Here is a 20,044-nt window from a genome sequence, read left to right on the forward strand (position 1 = left end):
TCAACTGTTCACCATTTTATGACTGATTAATTAACTTATATCATTGGCCCAGGATCATCCATTGAGGAAATTTCCTGGTGTGCTTCTCAAGACTGAAGGTCTGAAATCACCTGTAACTTTTTATTTTTACTTATTCACTCACACTTTCAATCTGACTGTGTTCTTACAGATCTTTTATTTTATAATGTGCTACCTTATTTTTTGTTCTTACTTATTTCTAATCTGTGGCATTATTCTTATATTTGTGCTCTGTCTAATGCTATAGTTGTTCTTAATTGTTTTCTATTGTTTTCCCTCAGTTATTCAGTTTTAACTTGTGCCTTGTAGCTGTGTTTCAAAATGTGCTATATAAATAAAGTGTATTCATGTTATAATGTTTATTAAAGATGCATCACACAGTTGCAGTTGGTAGACATTATCCAACTACGTGATAAGCTACTACTTTGTGGCCTATAATATTAACATTCCTTGTATAAATGTTGAGGAATAAAAAGCCTAACATCTAAAATGTGGTTACAAATATGTACCAATTGCAAGACCTCAAAATTGTACCTAGTTATCCAGTAGTAGTCTGCTGTTGTAAATGTCCTCATTTACTTTCCAACTGTAACCATGCCTGTGGTCGTTTTATGGTCTATTTAAATGTAGAGTTTGCCTGTATGGACACATAATCTGAATAAAAGGGATCTTGAATACAAAATAAAACAATCAGGTTGAGATGTCTTCTAACTGACTGTGGGAGGTTGCGGGGGATAGATTCACAGAGGTTTAATACATGAATCATCTCACTAGTATGTTAGAGCAGAAGAAGCCTCTTGAATTAGAGGTGAAATGTCTTCAAGAAACACAAGCAAGTCCAGCTGCTATATGTGCACTTGTACAACTACAGAGAATACTTTGATCTGGACGACTGAGAATCTTGCAGGTAAATTAGACCAATTAAGTATAAAGAGTGTAAAGATTTTTGGTTGTGACTTGAGGATAAATCTCAATCCTTTTGAGTTTTCTATTACAGATTATATAATAGGACAAAACAAAACCATCCTCATTACATCCCATTCATCTGTTATGTGTATAATAATAGTATGGCTGTTAATGAATGATCTATATTGGACTAGAGTTAGTATACATTAAGCATATTGATAGAACATGGGGCAAATATTAGATGACGTCCACCTTGCTGAGGAGTCCTTGTGTGAATCAGACTTTTATAGTCTTGAATTGTTACCACTTAAGAAGTACTAAAGTTTACAAATGTTTGTAGAGGACTCTTGAGTTTAAGGGTTCTAAGGAATGAGTCATGTAAAGCGACCTTTGCTGGGAAAAAAAACTTTTTTTCGGTGCTAATGTTTTTTATTAGCTGATTTTAATTTGAATGAATTTGTTTATGGATTGCGTCAGTGATAACCTTTGGGCAAAGAGAGAAGTTGAAAATAGAAGTTGAGAAACAGAAGAGCCTGTTAGGAAAAAGCCATTTCTCATAGTTTGGCCAGTGGCTATGACACATAAACCTCCTCCTTTACGTTTTAATGGCTGAACCAGTCACCGCTGCCCTAAAACCACAAGTTAAGCACATGCATAATCTGCCCTTTATTCCTTTGTCATTCATCACCCGCCCTCTACCCCATTAACTCTCTATTAAAGCAGTCCCAGTGGAGTGCTTTACACATTGTTGTAGTAATTCATAGGGGCCATTGGCATGTCCCATCATGTACCTGGGCTACTGCTGCTGCTTATCCCTCAGACCCCTCAACAATTAGGGTGGGCCTGGGTTTATTGTTTGAGTTCAAAGGTGTCTGCCTTGAAGTTGGGATTATGGGATTTCCCCTCTTTACTTCTCATTTAGTGCTGAAGTGTCCCCTTGTGTTTAGCACAAATCCAAAACATTTCAATGTCCTAAACTGTCCAAATATGTGGTCATTAAAATATCATGGGGTTTGAAAATAAGTACACATGAATTTTAATGTTAGTATTGGAGAACAAGGATATGGTCACGACACAGAGATGCTGCCAGACCTGCAGAGGAAAAGAAAAGGTTCCAGGGAATAAATGTGCAAATCAGATATTAATTGGAGCCCACTTTCATCAATGGCCAAACGATCATGTCCAAACAAAGGACACAGTGATGGGACACTTTGTGGTTGAAAGGTCCACACCCATTACCAAGAAGCTCACTTCATGAAAGGACACTGATCCCTTTTCGCCCATTGCCTCACTCCCTGTCCCAGTCTTTGGTTTATCCCATTTTGAACCCCTCCTGCCCCTCCCCTGACACAGCCTCAATAAAATCCATTCCCAAATTGCCACCCAGAGGAGCGCACGGCAGAATCAGACCGTGCGTAACAGCAGATGAAGAGGGAGTGATACCATGAGTTCATAGAGGATAGCGCGTTTAATTTCCTCACATGAAGTTTGAATTTTACGAAAAGAACCGCTTCTCCAGATTCAGCTTTCTACTTGTTTGAGCCGTGCGTAAAACTTTGGGTAAAAAATGTTGACAAGCGCCTTGGCAACAGTGACTGCCATTCTGTCTTGGGGTTACTACGTGATGGCCACGCAGGTCGCCTTCTCCAACTTCTCCATGGACAACGAGGTGCGCTCCAGCTTCATCCAGCGGCGGCTGCGGAGCCAGGAACGCAGGGAGATGCAGCGGGAAATCCTCTCCATCCTGGGGCTGCCGCACCGTCCGCGACCGCACGTCCACACCAAACACAACGCTGCGCCCATGTTCATGCTGGACCTGTACAACACCATCTCCACAGACGCGGAGCCTCACGGGTATTCTTACTATAAGCCCGCTTTGCCGACCCAGGCCTCCCCCATGGTGACCTCACAGGACAGCCGCTTCCTGGATGACGCAGATATGGTGATGAGCTTTGTCAACCTGGGTGAGTTATCAATTCAAATTTTGCTTTTTATTTCTTTCAAATTGTTTAACGTATTAAATAGCACACGAGTGGGTTGTGGTCTAGCAGCATTATAATATAATAATTTAATGCAATAGCCTAAATGACACATTTACCAGTGATACCATGTATATGTGTCAAAATAATTTCTGCTCCCTCCCTCACCAGTGGCCTTACTATAATACCTAAGGGAATGGTTCATAAAAATATGTTAACTTTGTATTCTTGTAGTTACAAAAGTTATATGGCAAACAATAGCATTGGTGTGTTAGGTTTACAGGTTCTAAAAACGTTTAAAATCTTTTTAAAGTCCTTTACAGCCACAACAGAATGCATTGCTTAAGTGTGTGTGTCATTGTGAAAGTCTGTGTGTCACCGACTTTTGTGGCTTTTAGGTCACTTTCCTCTCTTGAAATGGAGCATTATGCATTCCGAGCTGTAAATGTTATGACAACATGCCTGTATCCGATTCCCCCAGAATCCCTTCAAAGCTCTAGGGGAGAGGCTTTAGCCTGGCTTTGTTTCGCATGACTAGGAATTGAACAGGCATTTCTGAACCCCTGGGGAGTCAGAGACAAGTTGAGTGAGATCAAGATACAAGCTGCATCTAAACATATGTTATTGCTGCAGTAATCTGTGTTATTGCAGGTGTGTATGCATTCCTGGATCTGCGTCTGTTTGCATGTTTGTTTGCAGGGTGTAAATTACAATGGGGGTCACAGGTGGGAGAATTACGCTCACTCAGACGTTATTGAATTAATAAAAAGGCAACTCCTGCCTTTGTTTCCCCTGGAGATCCCACAGCAGCTCTGATATCACTATGGTGAAACAGGCAGATGGCATGGTGCCTGTGGCTCTTATCTGGATGTGGTTACGTCCAAACCTAACCGGTCCTTCTTTGGCCTCAGGGCTGTAGGTCAAAGTGAGGATATGAAGTTTGTTCAGAGGAACCGTTAACCAGTGGCCATTGTGATTGAGGTTAAACCTTAAACGAGGAACCATTTAGATTTATTTCTTAAATCAGGTCACAACAGTGTGCTTAATGCTGAACATTTGCAAAACTCTAAAACTTGAAATGCAAAAGATTTTACGTCCTCAGTAGTGAACTTCTAACTTACAGTCTTTGGCTAATGAGATCTGGAAACATTGTTATTGAAAACCACTAACAGATTCATGTGGTTGCACATCTGTAGACTTTGATTATGAAGAGGAAGGAGGGCGGGGAGGACACAATGAGTTTATATTATTTGTCTCTCTAAAGCCCACCACCACAGCCTCCTGATAATTGACAGAGGTTTTTAGCCTGTGCTCCCACATTGTGCTGTGAGTGGCTCTATCCTGGTGGTCCCAGGATGATCGCTTCAAGACTGAACTGGATTATTTCCTTTCAAAAGACCACAGCTTCCAGTGTGAGGGAGAGAAGCTGCTGTAGAGGCGGCCGATCCCTTCAGCCAGTGAACACAGCTCCACATTGGTCATTCAATTATCAGTAAATGACATTACAGAGGGGACGTAGAAAAAAGGAATTCAGCCCCTTTATCATTTGTTAGACAGTATTAGAGACATTGTAATGTGACTACACATACAAGTGAATGGCTGCACATGTGTACTTTTGTTTGAGTGCCAAACCACAGGTTGTACCTCCAGAATCACAGTAGAATTAGTCTCATTGTCATAAAGCAGCATTACACAAGGCAGCTGCTATTCCCCATGGAACATATTGAACACACTGCTGAGGCCTGACTTTGCTGCGAGTCATCTGCAGCTCTCTGCTCTGCTCACTCCTTGTTTGCAGCAGCTGAAAGTCTTTGCCCGGAGACGAGTACATGTGCGTCGACTATGGGCTCCTTTTGACTTGATCGCAGCACACCTGCAGAGCATGGGAAACAGGCTTAATGGCCAGAAAAGTCACTGGCTTTCATTAAAAACAGAAAAAAAGGGCTCACAATGCTCTCAAAATGTTGGAGGAAAAAACACTTCTTTGAAGAACAGAAGAGCTATTGTGTTTTTTTGGAGAACATGTAGGAAGAATTGGTTTGTCCTGCTAAGCTGATCTGTAGGTAACATAAGGAGATCATATGAAGAATTTCTATTGCCCCCAGCAGAACAATCTCATTAACTTTCTCATTATATGTACATCCATGTGTAAAAATGATCACACTCTTTTGAATCTTAAACTCCAGTTGTAATTGCACCGCCACCTTTGTGTGAAACTTGTGTGAAACTTTTGGCCTCCTGACATTCTGCAGGAGAATTATAAAAAGAAGATTCAGCGAATCAAGTATTTTTGCATTTCTACTAGTCTGTAACAAACCAGCTTAGGGTTTTAAGGTATGTTTAAAAACTTGCCAACACACGAATATGAAAGCAGTAAATAATTATACTTTAAGAAGTGACAAGAATGCCATTCATAACACTAACCAATTACTGTTCAAGAAGATCACACCTCCCTCATGTTTTAAAGTTGGTTTCAGTGCAGTGATTGTGATGCTTCTTAAAAACCACCCACGCTGATTCGTAGAAGAAGAAAAACAACTTCCCACTTACTATAAAATTGCAGTATGGGTTAACGATATCTCCGTGGCTGTGTGGCCCCGCAGTGTCAGAAGAAATCTGAAGTGTTGAAATGCCTCCCAGAAGGAAGTTTGCATATCTGAGGTCTGATCTCTGCAGCTAATGGTCTCTAACGTAAACACACCGAGTCCTTACAAGCAATTATTGCTTTCATAAAAACACCCCTCTTTCCCCTGCAGCATTTAATTGCGGTCAAACAAATGACTTGCAGGGTTCAGAATGCGCTGCTCTTAACGATGAACGGCCTGTGTGTGTGTCTTTAGAAGTGTTTTTAGAGGACGTGTGTGTGTGTGTGTGTGTGTGAGGGCCATTAGGTGAAAAAATGCTATGCTGCTAGTGTTGGGGTACTGTGGGTCTCTGTACACTGAAACAATAGTGGACCATCAGAAGTAACGCAGGGTGATGTCATGATGATGTCATGGTGTATGCCACTGGGCAGGATGTGTTTAAAGTGGCTAATCGCTGCTCTGCTCTGCACACCTTCACCAGAGACCTCCACTGCTCTTTCCAAGGACAAACACATTGACTAACGCTGTAAAAACACAACACTGGAAAGCTTCAGGGAGCTTTGGGGTCTCTCCCTGACCACCGCTCTTCTGGAAACTCTGAGTGGTATATAGAGAGAGAGAGAGAGCTTCAGCTGGCCCAGGGCGGGGCGGAAACACCAATGTGCCACCGGCCACTGCAGCTTCACTTCACCCTCTACAATCAGGATGAAATCACTATACAGTAATACATGGCAAAATGATCAGGGAGGTGTGGGTGGTACAGACGCTGGTAGTTAAGTCACACATGAATTTGTGTGGCTCTCTATACTTTACGTGAGTGTGTTTGTAAAAGCACGCTGGCTGCTGTGGTTTTCCGGGCAGTGCCTTAACAGGCCTTTTCTTGTGGTCAGCACATGTGTGCAGTTTAAACAGGGAGCCAAACTGAGCCCTGACTGTGTTTTTTTTCTCCCCCACATTGGCATGTATGGCAGAGCTTAACTTAACTTAAGTGATGTTTAGATCAATGGCTTTAACCGTGGAAGCCGGATTTTTCCTATCTCGGTGCTTCCGAGATGTGGGCAGAGCGACACACATCAGAGGATCCTTTGAATGAGCGACAGATTTGACAGATATTGCAGCTGCTGACTGGTTTACCATCTGATTGTACTCAGCGGATTGGTTTTTCCACACATGGACAAACCTTCCCCCCAAACCTTCCCCCCCGAGAAATATTGTTTCACTGTGTGTGTGTGTGTGTGTGTGTGTGTGTGTGTGTGTGTATCAGCTGGGGAGAAAACAACCACCCATTAATCACAGTGATATCACAGTTGTGTAGAGGCTGGTGGGAGAGTTTGATCAAACATAAGCTGCAATCAAATGTTGACTCACAGCCTCTGAGCTCTGTCTCCCTGCCAGAAAACCACCTGTTCTCCAGACCAGCTGAACTCACTGTATATCCTCTCCTCTTTCTTCCCCCTGATAGTTGAACAGGATCAGGATCTTCTCCACCAGCAGCACCGGAGGGAATTTCGTTTTGACCTTTCCCGTATTCCAGAGGGGGAGGCTGTCACAGCAGCAGAGTTCAGGATTTACAAGGATTTCGTCCAGGAACGCTATGAGAATGAAACATTCATAGTCAGCATCTACCAGGTCCTGCAGGCGCCTTCAAATAGGTATGGGTGGTTTATTTTCAGCTTCCTGTCATTTTACTATTTCAAAGATGATATAAACTTTCAATTTGCATGTGTCACCTAATTTTTATGATTATTAACACATTAAGTGTCCATTTACCTCATTTATTAATTTATCTCTGTCGGTATCTTACAATGTGTATAGGACGTTTTCATTTTATGTGTTTCTGTCTTTCACAAGAGTTACTTTAAAACCATTGATCCTATTTCAAAGGTTTTGTGGAGGGATGGGTCATGACTCAACAAAGAACCCATTAAAGTTTAGAGTGGGTATGGAGAAATGAGTGGATCTAGGAATTATTTTTCACAATCTTTAATATAGCGAGAAATCCTACCCTAGTGGAGGTATTTTCTCTCTGTTTTACTTTTATTTGGTTAGATTTTGATTTGGTTGTGGTGCTCAGAGCCTCACAAAAAGACATTTAAAAAGTGACCACCAACAACCTTACCAGAAACAGCGTCCAGTGACATAACACACTGTTTTAGGACTCTGCCTCAAGTGGTTAAACAAAGAGACTTGTGGCTTATCCTGAGAGACAGTTTCTAGTGACACATCAAGGGAATTTTTAACTTTTAAATTTGTGTTGAATGGTAATTAGCATGCTAACATGCTAAATTAAGAGGCAGAACATGATAAAGATTATACCTACTATCAACGGCAAAATGCTGATGTAAGCATTTTCGCTTGGAGCATGATTGTGCCTAGGTACAGCCTGACAGTGCTGCTCTCAAAGCTGTGGCCTCATATACATATTTAAATGTGATTCCCGGTCATTGTAACACAACAGAATCACAATTATCCTAATTATATTAAGGTGGTGCCAGAGACCATGAGCTTTAAAACCAATGTAAAATGTAAGAAAAAGTTTGTAATTAAAGGTATGGCAAAATAAGTGCACACTTTTTATGTCATTTACTGAACTATTCCTTTAAATCCTTTAAATTCTCAAATGACAAGGTTTTCATGTCAGCTGAATATATCACTGTTTCGTATGATTACCCTCTTATCTGAGGGATGGAGTGTGAGTGGTTGAGTTTTAAAAACACAACATGCCTGTGTGTTATTCTGTGAAGCTGATAGTTAGGCTGCTGTACGTGCTCCGTCCTCATCGGTTGCGTCTGCACATAAGTCCTCCCACAGGTTATTTCTGCTGATGTAAGTTTCAGCATCGGAGCTGTTTACACAGACATTAGTTTCAATTACAGAAACCCAGTGGTTCTCTCCGGAACAAGGTCACTCTCACACAGTCAGAACAGAACGGTCCCCAGGAGACTAGCATTTATAACACACTGCTCCCACCACAAATAACACGCTCAGGCCTCAGGACGTCATTTTACTCTTTACTCTGTCACACAGGTGGTTATTCCTCCATGTTTTCCATCGCTATCTGTTTGTCTGTCTTTCTGTCTGTCAGCTTTACTCTCCTTACTCTTCTTGTTTCAAACCAAAATGTGAAATTGGATAAAAACATGACAGGTCTTCCTCATAAATCAAAGCGCTACAATCCACCCACATGATAGAGTCTCTGAACCCCATTATCCCGTCTGCCTCGGCCTGTCTGGGGGGGGTGAGTCATGTGCAAGCAGTAGATTTCATCTGTGACAGTGGGGAGATGATGGTGTAAAGGGCAACACCATTGTCATTCATAGACACAAAGGCCACACGTATAGACGAGCAGGCAGCAGAACTTAAAGACAGACGTCTGCCTCCATCTGTAAACAAAGCTATTGTCTGTGAAATCTCTGCCCTTAAGACGACACACCAGTGGAGGATTTCTCCTCTTGGAAGTTAAGAAAACGCTCCTTTGATCATGGCCGCGTGGGAGTACATGATTCAGACTGTTAGCTCTGTGCAGATCACTATATATTTTTGAGACTGACTCAATCTGATTAAATTTTAAAGAGGTTTGTTCTTGCATTTTTTAAGTCTTCCTGCAGTTCCAGTTCATGCAAAAGAAAGAAAACAAAAAGGACACAAGCATGTCTTCTCGTCTTTCCTGCGTTTTTCATTTGTTTTTACAGCTGAACAGTTTTAGATAAAGTAGACAAGTTGATTTAAACTTGATTCATTTGCACTTGCCATTTGCCTGTTTGGGTGAGAGGAGAAAAATGGAGACGGGTGAGGGAAACAGGGAGGGAGAAGACAAGGGAAGAAAGAAGAGAGAAATTAGAAACAGTTGCATTTCAACACCACGTCAGATATGTTGTTGTAGCCATAATAATAATTATAAAGGTGATCATTTTACTAATAAATAAATCAGCCGTTAATATTACTAATTACAGTAATAGCAATGCTTATTATAAATATCAGGCTGTAAATGTACCTGTATATGGGAACCTTTCATCAAAACTCTTGAAATGTATAGATCTGCTTTGACCACCGATGTATGTTACGCTCCTCAGTGAAGTGGAGCTGTTGCTGCTGGACCAGCGAGACATCTGGGCTGCAGAGGAGGGCTGGCTGGTGTTCGACCTGACCCCCACCAGTAACCTTTGGCTGGTCAAACCTGAGCAGAACCTGGGCCTGCAACTGGTCTTGGAGGACAGCCATGGTCAGTCGCTGCCATACAATTATGAATAAGATCCATAAAGCCAGCAAAAGACTTAAGACTGTAGTCTTTGTCTCAACAAATGATTAATGGTTATGATGAATGCTCTTTAAATCCTGTGGTTAAAAAGAGACACCACATATTGAGTAGAAATGTTTAGGATTTGAATTACGACTGTGGTTGTTGTGGTGATATTAGGATAAACAAATGATTGTTTAGTAGAACGTCAGATGTATTTTGTTGCCAGTGGCTGGTTGAGACTGACTCTAAGCAAGTTTTGTTGCTTTTGTCGCCCCCTGTAGGCCACAGGAGGAACCCCCGATTGGCAGGGCTGGTGACGGGCACCGGGCCCCAGGACAAGCAGCCCTTCATGGTTGCCTTCTTCAAAGCTAGTGAGGTGCGTTTCCGCAGCATCCGCTCTGCCCACGGCTCTAAGGGTCGCCAGTCTAACCGCTCCAAACCACAGAGGACTGTTCAGGATGCGCTGAAGGCAGTTGAGGCTGCAACCGGTGAGTGGACCCTCTCCCAGTCATAATGACCTGTAACAACCTATAAGTATAAAATCCTTTTCACACATTTTTAATACACTTGTGTTGACTCATATTTGCACATTTCACTTTCAGATAATCTTGGCTTTTCTAAAGAAGGATGTAAAAAACACGAGCTCTATGTTAGTTTCCGAGATTTGGGATGGCAGGTATTATACATTTCAGTTTATTTTTCATTACATTTATTTGATTTAATTTTCTAAAGTGAACACAAAACTTACCCTGTTGTTTTTCTCTGTTCAGGACTGGATCATAGCACCAGAGGGCTATGCAGCATATTACTGTGAAGGGGAATGTGCTTTCCCTCTCAACTCCTACATGAACGCCACTAATCACGCCATCGTGCAAACTCTGGTAAGTCCCTAAAGTGATGACAGTCCCTTCTACTGAAACCTCAGCTGTCTGTGTAGTGTGATTTATGTTTCTTCTTCTACTAACCACAGGTGCACTTTATCAACCCGGAGACGGTGCCCAAGCCCTGCTGTGCTCCCACGCAGCTTCATGGCATCTCTGTTCTCTACTTTGATGACAGCTCCAACGTCATCCTGAAAAAGTACCGCAACATGGTGGTCAGAGCGTGCGGCTGTCACTGATCGCTTGTCGACCCTCCCTATGAATTTTACAAACCTGGAGGGATACTTAAAAAAAGACAGAGGTGGAGGAAACAGAGGGAAGATGATTGACTGGGGAACTCCTGCCACCGAATGAACTTTATTCTGGGTAAATGCCTCCCATTCAGTATTAACCACTACCACATCCCAATCAGAACTACTGGTCACAGAGTCGGCTGAACAAAGGATTTACTTTTAGTGTGACTAGAAAAAGTGAACTGAGCCATGTGGAGTCACTTTAGAATAATACACTACACATTTATCATTGAAATGATCTGGATGTCAGACATGGGAATATTAAATGTTGCCTGGGTGAAAATGTGCATTACACTGCTCAAACAACCCACTGCACTTTGTCTTTTGGAGCAGACTGAATTCCTGATCAGAAATAAAAAAATCCAGTTCTACTAGTCAGGTGTAAGACATCTGGCAGCCTGTGTGTGTGCTGCTGATGTGGAGGAGCTCTGTGAAGAATGACAGCTGAGACTGTTAATAACAGTGTGCCGATGATTGAAAGGCCCTGACTGTTGGGCCCATAGTTTCCTGATGTAGACATATATCACTAAAGGCCTGTGAAGGGCGTACTGTCTGCAAGATGTGATTCATCTTCATGAAGCGGACACAAGGGTGTGAACCATCACCCCCGACCACAGCTGCCTTCTGGAGTTGCACAGAGCTACAGGTGATCGAACAAGAGGCTGTAACTTTACTATGTCAGATTAAACTAGTTGAATAAATGCGAACAAGAATCAGATGTGTGCTTTTTACCATATTTGGATCAATAATGCTTTTTGCAGTGTCATTCAAAACACCTCGACTGGTGCATTCAACTCACTGAGGTTCATTATCTACACAAGGTTTAGCTCTGCTGAAGCTTGTCTCATATATCATTACACAATCATCATCCTCTACAGATGGGGGAAATTTGAAAATCTATAATTCCATGATTCTTCTTCTCACAGTCCGAAGACATGCAGATTGGGATTAGGTCAGTCGGAGACTCTAAATTTACCATAGGTGTGAATGTGAGTGTAAATGTTTTGTCTGTGTACAGGATGTACCCCACCTCTCACCCAGTGTTAGCTGGGATTGGCCCCAGCTCCCCCACAATCCTTAAATCAGGGGTTCTCAAAGTGAGGGGAACCAGTGGAATCAGTTATTGTTGCTATATTTCATAGGTAACAGACTGACAGAATGTTATCACTATTTTGCTCCTGAATTTCACACACTTCCTGCATAACATCAAAAAGCAAAGAGGCTGTGGTCCAGTGTGTGTCAGTTAAGGGGTTCTTTGACATAACTGCCTTAAAAGATAATCGTTACAGATGATGGATGAATGGAGGGGTTGGAGGAAATTGCTCCATATGCTGAAGAAGCTCATGTGATGTGGTTGAAAGCAGCAGATCAGCATTTAGCATTTCATCTCTTATCGTACAACTAATAAATAAATATACAGCGAATTTTACACAACACATTTATTTAACAGTGACAAAACTGCTCCACAATTTCAAGATCTAATCTGTGGTCATGTTTTCAGCAAACTGCCTGCCCTAACTGTTTCCACAGTCGTAGTTGAGTCTACATGGTCGCCATTTCAGTTCCTCCTCATTCAGTGGGCGCTGTGAGTACTCACAAGGAAGTGACATCACAGCGCCCACACATGATGCTGTACACTTGTAACAGATTGTGGGGCTTTGATATATTCATTAGTACAAAAAGCAAAGCACATACTTAACATTATTTGTGCAACAACCTGGCAAACAAAGGCATCCACAGTGACAGTCACTGAGAAGCTGAATGCTTCCAGCAGAGCACATTACATCACAGCCCACACTGTTGAAAACACACAATTACATCTGTCACTGTGAATAGAAAATAGAGGTAGAAGCGTGAGAACGGAAATCCTACTGATGCAATCAAAAAGGTGTTGATTGTCGATGCTCGTCTTCTCTGTCATTGAGAAATGAAGAATTCTTATATAACATTAGGCAGGAGACAGATCAGCTTCAGAATATATCACCAGCAGAGAACGACCTGAGGGAGTGCTTTTTATGTGCTTTTCAAGGAACACAGACTGATTCTGTCAGGACTGCTGGGGAGAACATGAACCCTCAGAATGAAAAGTGAAACAATCTTCTTTGAGCCAACAAGATCCTTCTCAACCTCCCTGTCACTGCAGCGGCTCCCTGCGGCGACACATTTTTCATATGTCCTCTCAAAAAGAGCTTTCTCACATGAATGAGCGTTTGATCAGACTCACAGATAATGGAATATTTAACCTCAATTCAACTCTCATGATCAATGTGACTTACCTTGACAAATATGTGCTAATATAACCTCTAGGGGATCCTGAGTGCCACTGATCTTCTTTAGATTTACTTCTTATAGATATATATATACATTTTTAAGATGACAGTCAAGCACAGAAATATGATTCAGGAGGTAGAAAGAAAGCAAACACAGGCTAAAGATAGCAGAGCTTAACAGAGACTGACTTACTCCCTGCTCATAAACCAGTGGCCCTTTCACTACACGCAATTAGTCTCTGGCCCTCTCAGCTCAGGGGCTGAATAATGTCTCCTCCGCACTGTCTTTACCTCCTCCTCCTTCTTCTCCCCTGATGACCGCTGTGGCCCTGGGACAACATGTGGGTGCGACACCTTAAGGGGCTCACACCCTATCTCTGACTTCTTGCATGAGGTTTTTGGCTCCAGTGTGGCTGACAGTGGAGGTTGAGACGGAGCTGAGATGGGTGTGAGGGCCAGGCAGACGTCCCCCACGCTCAGCTGACGACACTGGAGGCCGCAGAGACGGGCAGTTCTCTGAGGGCTGCAGGAGGACCAGCCCTGCCCACGCACAAAGAACGGGTACTCCACATAGACGTCCACCAACTCCTGATAGAGGGAAAGACATCCAGTATGAGAAAGAGAAATGCACATACTTTTTCCCTAGGGGACAGTGATTATCCAGTTTGTACAATCTACCTCTGATTAATTCAAATAGCAGTTACAGAGCAAGAAACATGAAAGTATTTGATTATGACTTGTTTGAAACCTTTAGACACATTTTTATAAACTGGCCTGTGATGGTATGACCACCTGTCTCAGGTCAGGAGGCTATTAGAGAGTGAGCAGTATAAATGGATGGATGAATGGATGGATAGATAAATGAATGAATGAATGAATGGATGAATGGATGTATAGACAAACGAAGAGATGGATGGATGGATAGGTGGATGGATGACTGAATGAATGGATGGATGGCTGGATGTGTGTGGTCTGAATACTCAACAATACTCATTTGGTCGACTTAAAGGGATAATTTACCGAAAAATCAATAGGAGACATAACATTCAAGCTAAATAGCAACAAACATCTCAGTGTAACAATAAATACTACCCTACGTTTAAGGGCAGAGATTAAGTGATAATTTGCAGGAGATGGGGGTAGAGTTCGGTCTTCAATAGCTTCTTGAAGACAGAGAGGGATGCCCCTGCTCTGGTGGTGTTCGGCAGCTCGTTCCACCAACGTGGAACTACGAAGGAAAATAGTCTGGATTGCCGTGGCTGTACAGATGGAAGAGCCAGACGACGCTCATTTGATGAACGCAAAGTACGGGGGGTAACATATGCCCTTATAAGCAATTGGATATGTGGGAGCAGTCCCAGCAATTGTTCTGTAGGCAACCCTAAGTGACTTGAACTTGATGCGAGCAGCTACAGGCGGCCAGCATAATTTACACCGTGTTTTAAGCCTTGTCGAAATAGAAATGTCGGGGCTTGCAGACACTTGGGTGACACCACACGATCAGTATGGAGGCATGTTATGTTTTTTTCAGTTTTGTTATTACATCTGAAGAAGGAGCCACCTTGGCTGCAACACTGTTTACCCCTAAAACTCCAAAAGTCTTTTGTGGACTCAAACACTTCACCCACCTCTCCATCAGCAAGAGGTGGGTGAAGTGTTTTTTTTTTCGTGAACTATCCCTTTAAGGAGAACAATTAATTACAGCCATGTGAATGTTATGAATGTTGAATTTTATGCTGTGATTTTCCTTCACCTGCGTCTGTTGGTCATGAAGCAGGATGAGGAGGCGTGAGACGGAGGAGTTATAGGCTGAAGGGGAGATGCTCTGCACCGTGCAGCGGCTCAGGCGCAGGTCCGGACAGGCCAGTGATCCCAGCAGGAAGTCCTCCGTCTGCAGGTGCTCCACCCGTCTCAGCCGCCCGTCTCTGAGCTCGATCAGAGAGCCGGCCACAAAGTGAGGGAGCAGCCAGGGGAAACGGTCAGGAGAAGGAGACGCCTGTTCGGATGAGGGCAGAGTGGATGTGTCCTCTTTCATGGAGGTATATGTGCTGTTTGGGTCATCGCCAGAGTACACTCTTCTGAGGGAATGTTCAAGAAGGTGTGGGACAATGTTTGTTGGTGTGTGCACCAAATCATGTTGGTCTTCCTGAGCAGAGTGAGGTAGGCAAGTGCTCAACGATGGAGGACTTGCTCTTTCAAACCTGGGAAAAGACTCCACTTTCCTGTCTCTTCTCCTCACATATGGTCCTTTATTCCTGCTATTTCTTTGCCTCTCTGCGTTAAAACTCTTGTCCCTTACTGTCTTAAGCTGCTCCCAGTTGTACCCTTCGCCCAGTTGGAAACCCTCGGATACCAGGGAGATGGGGCTGAAGCTAGGGGGGTGGTGTGGATGGACTGCAGGTGTGCCAGGTGCCTGGTGCTGATAGTGGTATGGAAAGTCCCACCCAGGGTGCAGGGGGTTGAACTCTCTCCACTCAGCCCAGCCGTGGTGCTCCCTGAAGGCAGAAAGCCCCTGAGGCTTGGACCTGGTGGTGGATGATGTGTGAATCTGCATCCAGGGCTGGTAGAGAGCAGGGACTCGTCTCGGCACAGGCTGGAACGGGCTTGTGTGTTTTGTCTTGAACTCATTACGGCTCTTGTAAGGATAAGGTGCCTTGAATGTTGCTGCATCACACTCCTGCTGCTGCTGATGTGACAGTGAGCTCAGTCTTTGGTCCCTCTTCTTCAGCGGGAGGCTGTCCCTGTCTGGGTTTGGTGTGAGGCTCATTGCCTCACGCTGCCCGTCACTCACACTGGTGTTGCATGGCCTCCTGCAGATGTTGATGAGGTGGTGTGATTACGTGACTCCATCATTCTCTTGGCAAGCGTGGCAGAAAGTTCAGCCTGAGGTCGTCACGATCTGAAAAGCAGAAGAAACAAACATTTTTACAAACAACTTTATATCTTTGCAAAGTGTCAAGCTGAAGACAAGCCCTTACCCTCTATTTAGGCTCTCTGTCTTTCCTCATCTGTCACTACTCTTTACAATTTTGTTGATAAATGATACCCCCCCCCACCTCCCATCTGGACGTGCCACCTGGTGAACTGCTGCCTGTAAATATCCCCTTGACGTCTCAACAAAAACTTTGCCATCAGCTTCAAATTAAGGCTTTCCAACCACCAATTGCTGTATTGATGGGGTTCAGTTTGATTGACATCTCTGAACGCCTTTGTAAAAAAAGAAAAAGTTACTATGGCAACAAAATGAAAAAAATTTCATCATAGTGAGGACCAGGCAGTAAAAAGGTTGAGGGTGGGTGTGAAGTTATATAGGTTAGATCTTGTCATTATTAAGTCTCTGAGGTTAATAATATCTTTCAATCAATTTTTCATGAGAAATGTTCCACTCGAAGGTGCAGGAGGATAAAACACAGCTCCAGCTTTCTTGTGGTACTGAAGTGATCTCCAGCATCTAGAGCTACTGAAACCCCATCATCCTCCTTACATGAGTAAACAGTGAGTCAGTTCACTCAGGAGGACTAAATATAAGCACCTTGTGGCTGCACACACACACACACACACACACACACACACACGTTTGTACAACTATTTTAGTGACATAATACATTCCCTAGCCCCTTACCCCAACCGTAACCATCCAAACTAAATGCCTAATCCTGACCTAAACCCTAACCCTAAAACCAAATATTAAGCCCATTGAAAAAGTGAGGACTGGTCAAAAGGTCCTCACTTTCCAAAAATGTCCTCACTCTGTAGGGTCTATGCTTAAAATGGTCCCCACAAAGAGATAAGTACAGGAACACACATACACACAGTATATAATACAGGAACAGCTCATATCAGAGACATGCCTGTCAGAGTCACAGAGGTCCATTCAGCCGGGCTCCGCTATGACGATGACATAATTCAGGGCATTGAGATGAGCTTTGCATTGACAGGCTCTAAAAGTCCCGCTCTGCTCTTTACCTCCCTGCCATGAGTAGGTAAGAAACTGTGTGTGTGTGTGAAAGAGAGAGAGATTAGACACCACCCTCACACGGACATCCCCGTGTGAGCGCTCAGCATTATACCATGAGACATAAATAGATTAGTGTTTGTCAGATAAATGCCCACAGTGTTAATGTAAATTAATTCAAATGGCATCTAGGTGCTGGCTGTACTTACTCACAAAGACCAGGTTATGTTACGATCAGATCGAGACCCACAAAGGCCTATACACTGTTAACCTATGAGGTTGTGAGTTCACAACAGGTTGTTAATCTATAGAAATGAAATGTGTGCACAGTGGTGTTCACTGTGCTTAAAGCCACTGTGATAATAATTAGCTCTTTTTTGCATATCAATAGTGACAACATTGCATGATAGTCCGCTTGATGTGCACCACAGCCGTGCTGTTGAATCCCGCAGACAACGAAGAGTTCATCAAACATGCATTCAGAGGTCCAACAATGCACATATGTCATAACATGCTCTTTCAGTGGGGTAAAGGAGAGACACATATTCAGAGTTTATCTTTGTACAGGAGACTTACCTACATGCTCCTTCATCTATCCATCCCTTTTCTCTGCACGTCCATCTTCACACTGCACATCCAACCATGTCCACGAAATGAACACAGGTGGTCCTCACACACACACACACACACACACACACACACACACACACACACACACACTCACACACACACACACATACACACACCTGTTTGTTTGCCTCGTGTCGTCCTCTTGGGCTGCAGGTGAAAAGGCAAAAAAAGCACAGCAGAATGAAAGGAACCATCCAGACAAGCTCAACAGACTATCAGACACCCATTCTCTACTTATCCTCCTCTCTCTCTCTCTCTCTCTCTCTCTCTCTCTCTCTCTCTCTCTCTTACCTCCTACTCACTTTTACATTTCACACTCCCACTCCGCTCAGTCAGTCCTATTAACCTTTCTCAGACAGATTTCATGTCCCTCCCTCTCTTTCTTTCTCTCTCTCCCTCTCTCCATCCCTCACATCTGAACTTGCTCACCCTGTGTTTGCCGCTGAGTAGCACTCTCAGCCTCTCTTCCATTTGTAATCACCCTCCTCTCTTTCCATATTGCAAACACTCTCTCCCTTTTCCCCTCCGTGCAGCTCTCTGTTGTTGTGTTTATAATTAGAAATGAGACTGCTGTGCAACTCCTCAGCTGATGGTAGGCGTATGACTGCCTGATGGCTCTGGCGTTCTGCCTGGTGGAGTGAGGGCGGGAAGCAGTTTGCTGCTTTCGACTAGAGCCTGGACACACTCATGCAAAAATAAAAGATAGCGATTGGCAAAGACCGAAATCTTGCGGCCACACCTCCAACCTCAGGGTCATGCACGATCCCTCACTTGCTTGATACTTCCTGCTTCTTCTCACCTCAGGGGCAGACATCCGTGATGTTTCATCCTGAATGAGCGCGACACCCAACACAATGATTGATTTGACGCAGTCGGTAATTGCTCTAGACCAAAGAGCTCAAAGGTCAACATTAAGCACCAAAGAGAGGAGGCCTTTCATAGCTCTACAGCAAACATGCAAAATATTATGTCACTCAGGTCTGTGCCTGCTTTCTACATGTCCTTATTTTCTTCCTGCTCTTCTGTCTCTTTCATCTCACAAGAAAGAAAGAGAACGTTGGCTCTAGCAGAGCAGCCCTGGTCCCAGCTACTCATCCTGCAGGGCCTCAGCAGGTGAGCCCCCCCCTGTCATGAGAAAGCCCACGCATAATTTCGTTTGAGGTGAAGAGGATTTCTCAGTTCGAGTCACATCATGCTTCCGCTGCCCACTCTGTTTTCTCTCTACACTGACTGAACACACACACACACACACACATGCACACACAAACATGCACGTTCATGAGCTGGAGAGAGTTCACAGTGTTGTAAGACTGCATCACAGTGTCATCTTGCACTTTTAGGCTGAACCACCACAACCGCTGACATTTACAAAGAGTGCATTTTTTTATTGGTAGAAATCGCCAATCACACCCACCACTTCCTATCTGCTGCATCACAGCCTGTTTCTGCAGTTTCACCAGTTTAGCACAGATGCCAAGTGTGACTTTCAGTAGGTTTCCATGCTCACTTTATTAGTCAGCAAATGTTTGTCGTTAATTCGTTTTCTTAAATAGAATTTCCTTTTTCAAATCACATTTTCTGTTGATCAAAACTAATGTGAGTGATCTAAAATTATTTCACTTTGTGCAGATTCTTGGAATGACTCAAAACAGCACCTGATTCTGTCTGCACCTGAAGCATGATATTCTTTAAAAGCCTCCCTCAAGTGCTGATGCAGTGTTTTGCAAAAAGGCAATGATGTAATGGTGTTTGGTGAAGCTTTTGCATGCAAATATTGTGTAACCACCAATTTCAGCTGAGAGGAAGTGGAACTGACATCTCCTCTCCACTAGATGGAGTCCAGGAAACACAGACTCTGATGTGTGGTCTTAGAATTTACCTGCCGCTCCAATTCAATCATCCACTTTTTTCTCATTACTTTAAAAGGCCTCTGATGAATATAATTCATTAAATATATGTTTAATTAAATGCAACAACTAAAAACGGTTTTATCCACTGCTAATGATCACACTGTGCTGTTTAAATTGTTCATTAAAAACCTCCAAGATTTATTTTGAACTAAAAACGCATACCAATTTTCTGGGCTGCAGGAAAATGTTAAAGGTTTGGATGAATGCTAAGTTGAATGTGTTTCGTATTCATGTCATGGAATCTGAGTCAACACTGCATCTGGCACTGTCATGTTGTTGGAGGCAGGTTCAAGGAATGTGTAATGCAACTTCATTATCTTATTTAAAAATATATATATTTTAGAGCAGAATATGTGGATATTTTTTATTTAGTTTTT

At 43.2% G+C, this 20,044-nt stretch overlaps 2 protein-coding genes across 4 annotated transcripts; one reads left to right on the forward strand and one right to left on the reverse strand.

Moving 5' to 3' along the window:
• Positions 1–2,310: 2,310 nt before the first annotated feature.
• On the forward strand, positions 2,311–11,615 carry LOC109643221 (bone morphogenetic protein 7-like). The gene is made up of 7 exons (XM_020108263.2): positions 2,311–2,888; positions 6,951–7,140; positions 9,562–9,710; positions 10,010–10,216; positions 10,331–10,404; positions 10,499–10,609; positions 10,699–11,615. Exons 1-7 carry the CDS (start codon positions 2,492–2,494, stop codon positions 10,846–10,848), a joined length of 1,278 nt encoding a protein of 425 aa, XP_019963822.1. The 5' UTR covers positions 2,311–2,491; the 3' UTR covers positions 10,849–11,615.
• Positions 11,616–12,326: 711 nt separating this feature from the next.
• On the reverse strand, positions 12,327–18,274 carry LOC109628981 (uncharacterized). Of its 3 annotated transcripts, none has more exons than XM_069511615.1 (4): positions 18,187–18,274; positions 17,704–17,904; positions 14,926–16,071; positions 12,327–13,760 (listed from the first exon to the last, which is right to left on the reverse strand). In XM_069511615.1, exons 3-4 carry the CDS (start codon positions 15,937–15,939, stop codon positions 13,395–13,397), a joined length of 1,380 nt encoding a protein of 459 aa, XP_069367716.1. In that variant the 5' UTR covers positions 15,940–16,071; positions 17,704–17,904; positions 18,187–18,274; the 3' UTR covers positions 12,327–13,394. The 3 variants fall into 3 exon arrangements, with proteins under 3 accessions (XP_069367716.1, XP_069367713.1, XP_069367719.1); XM_069511612.1 differs by lacking the exon at positions 18,187–18,274 and adding an exon at positions 18,049–18,072; XM_069511618.1 differs by lacking the exon at positions 18,187–18,274 and having other exon boundaries at positions 17,874–18,010.
• Between the last annotated feature and the right edge of the window lie 1,770 nt (positions 18,275–20,044).

This window comes from Paralichthys olivaceus, chromosome 2 (genome assembly GCF_024713975.1).
Source record: "Paralichthys olivaceus isolate ysfri-2021 chromosome 2, ASM2471397v2, whole genome shotgun sequence".
NCBI classification, from domain to species: domain Eukaryota; kingdom Metazoa; phylum Chordata; class Actinopteri; order Pleuronectiformes; family Paralichthyidae; genus Paralichthys; species Paralichthys olivaceus.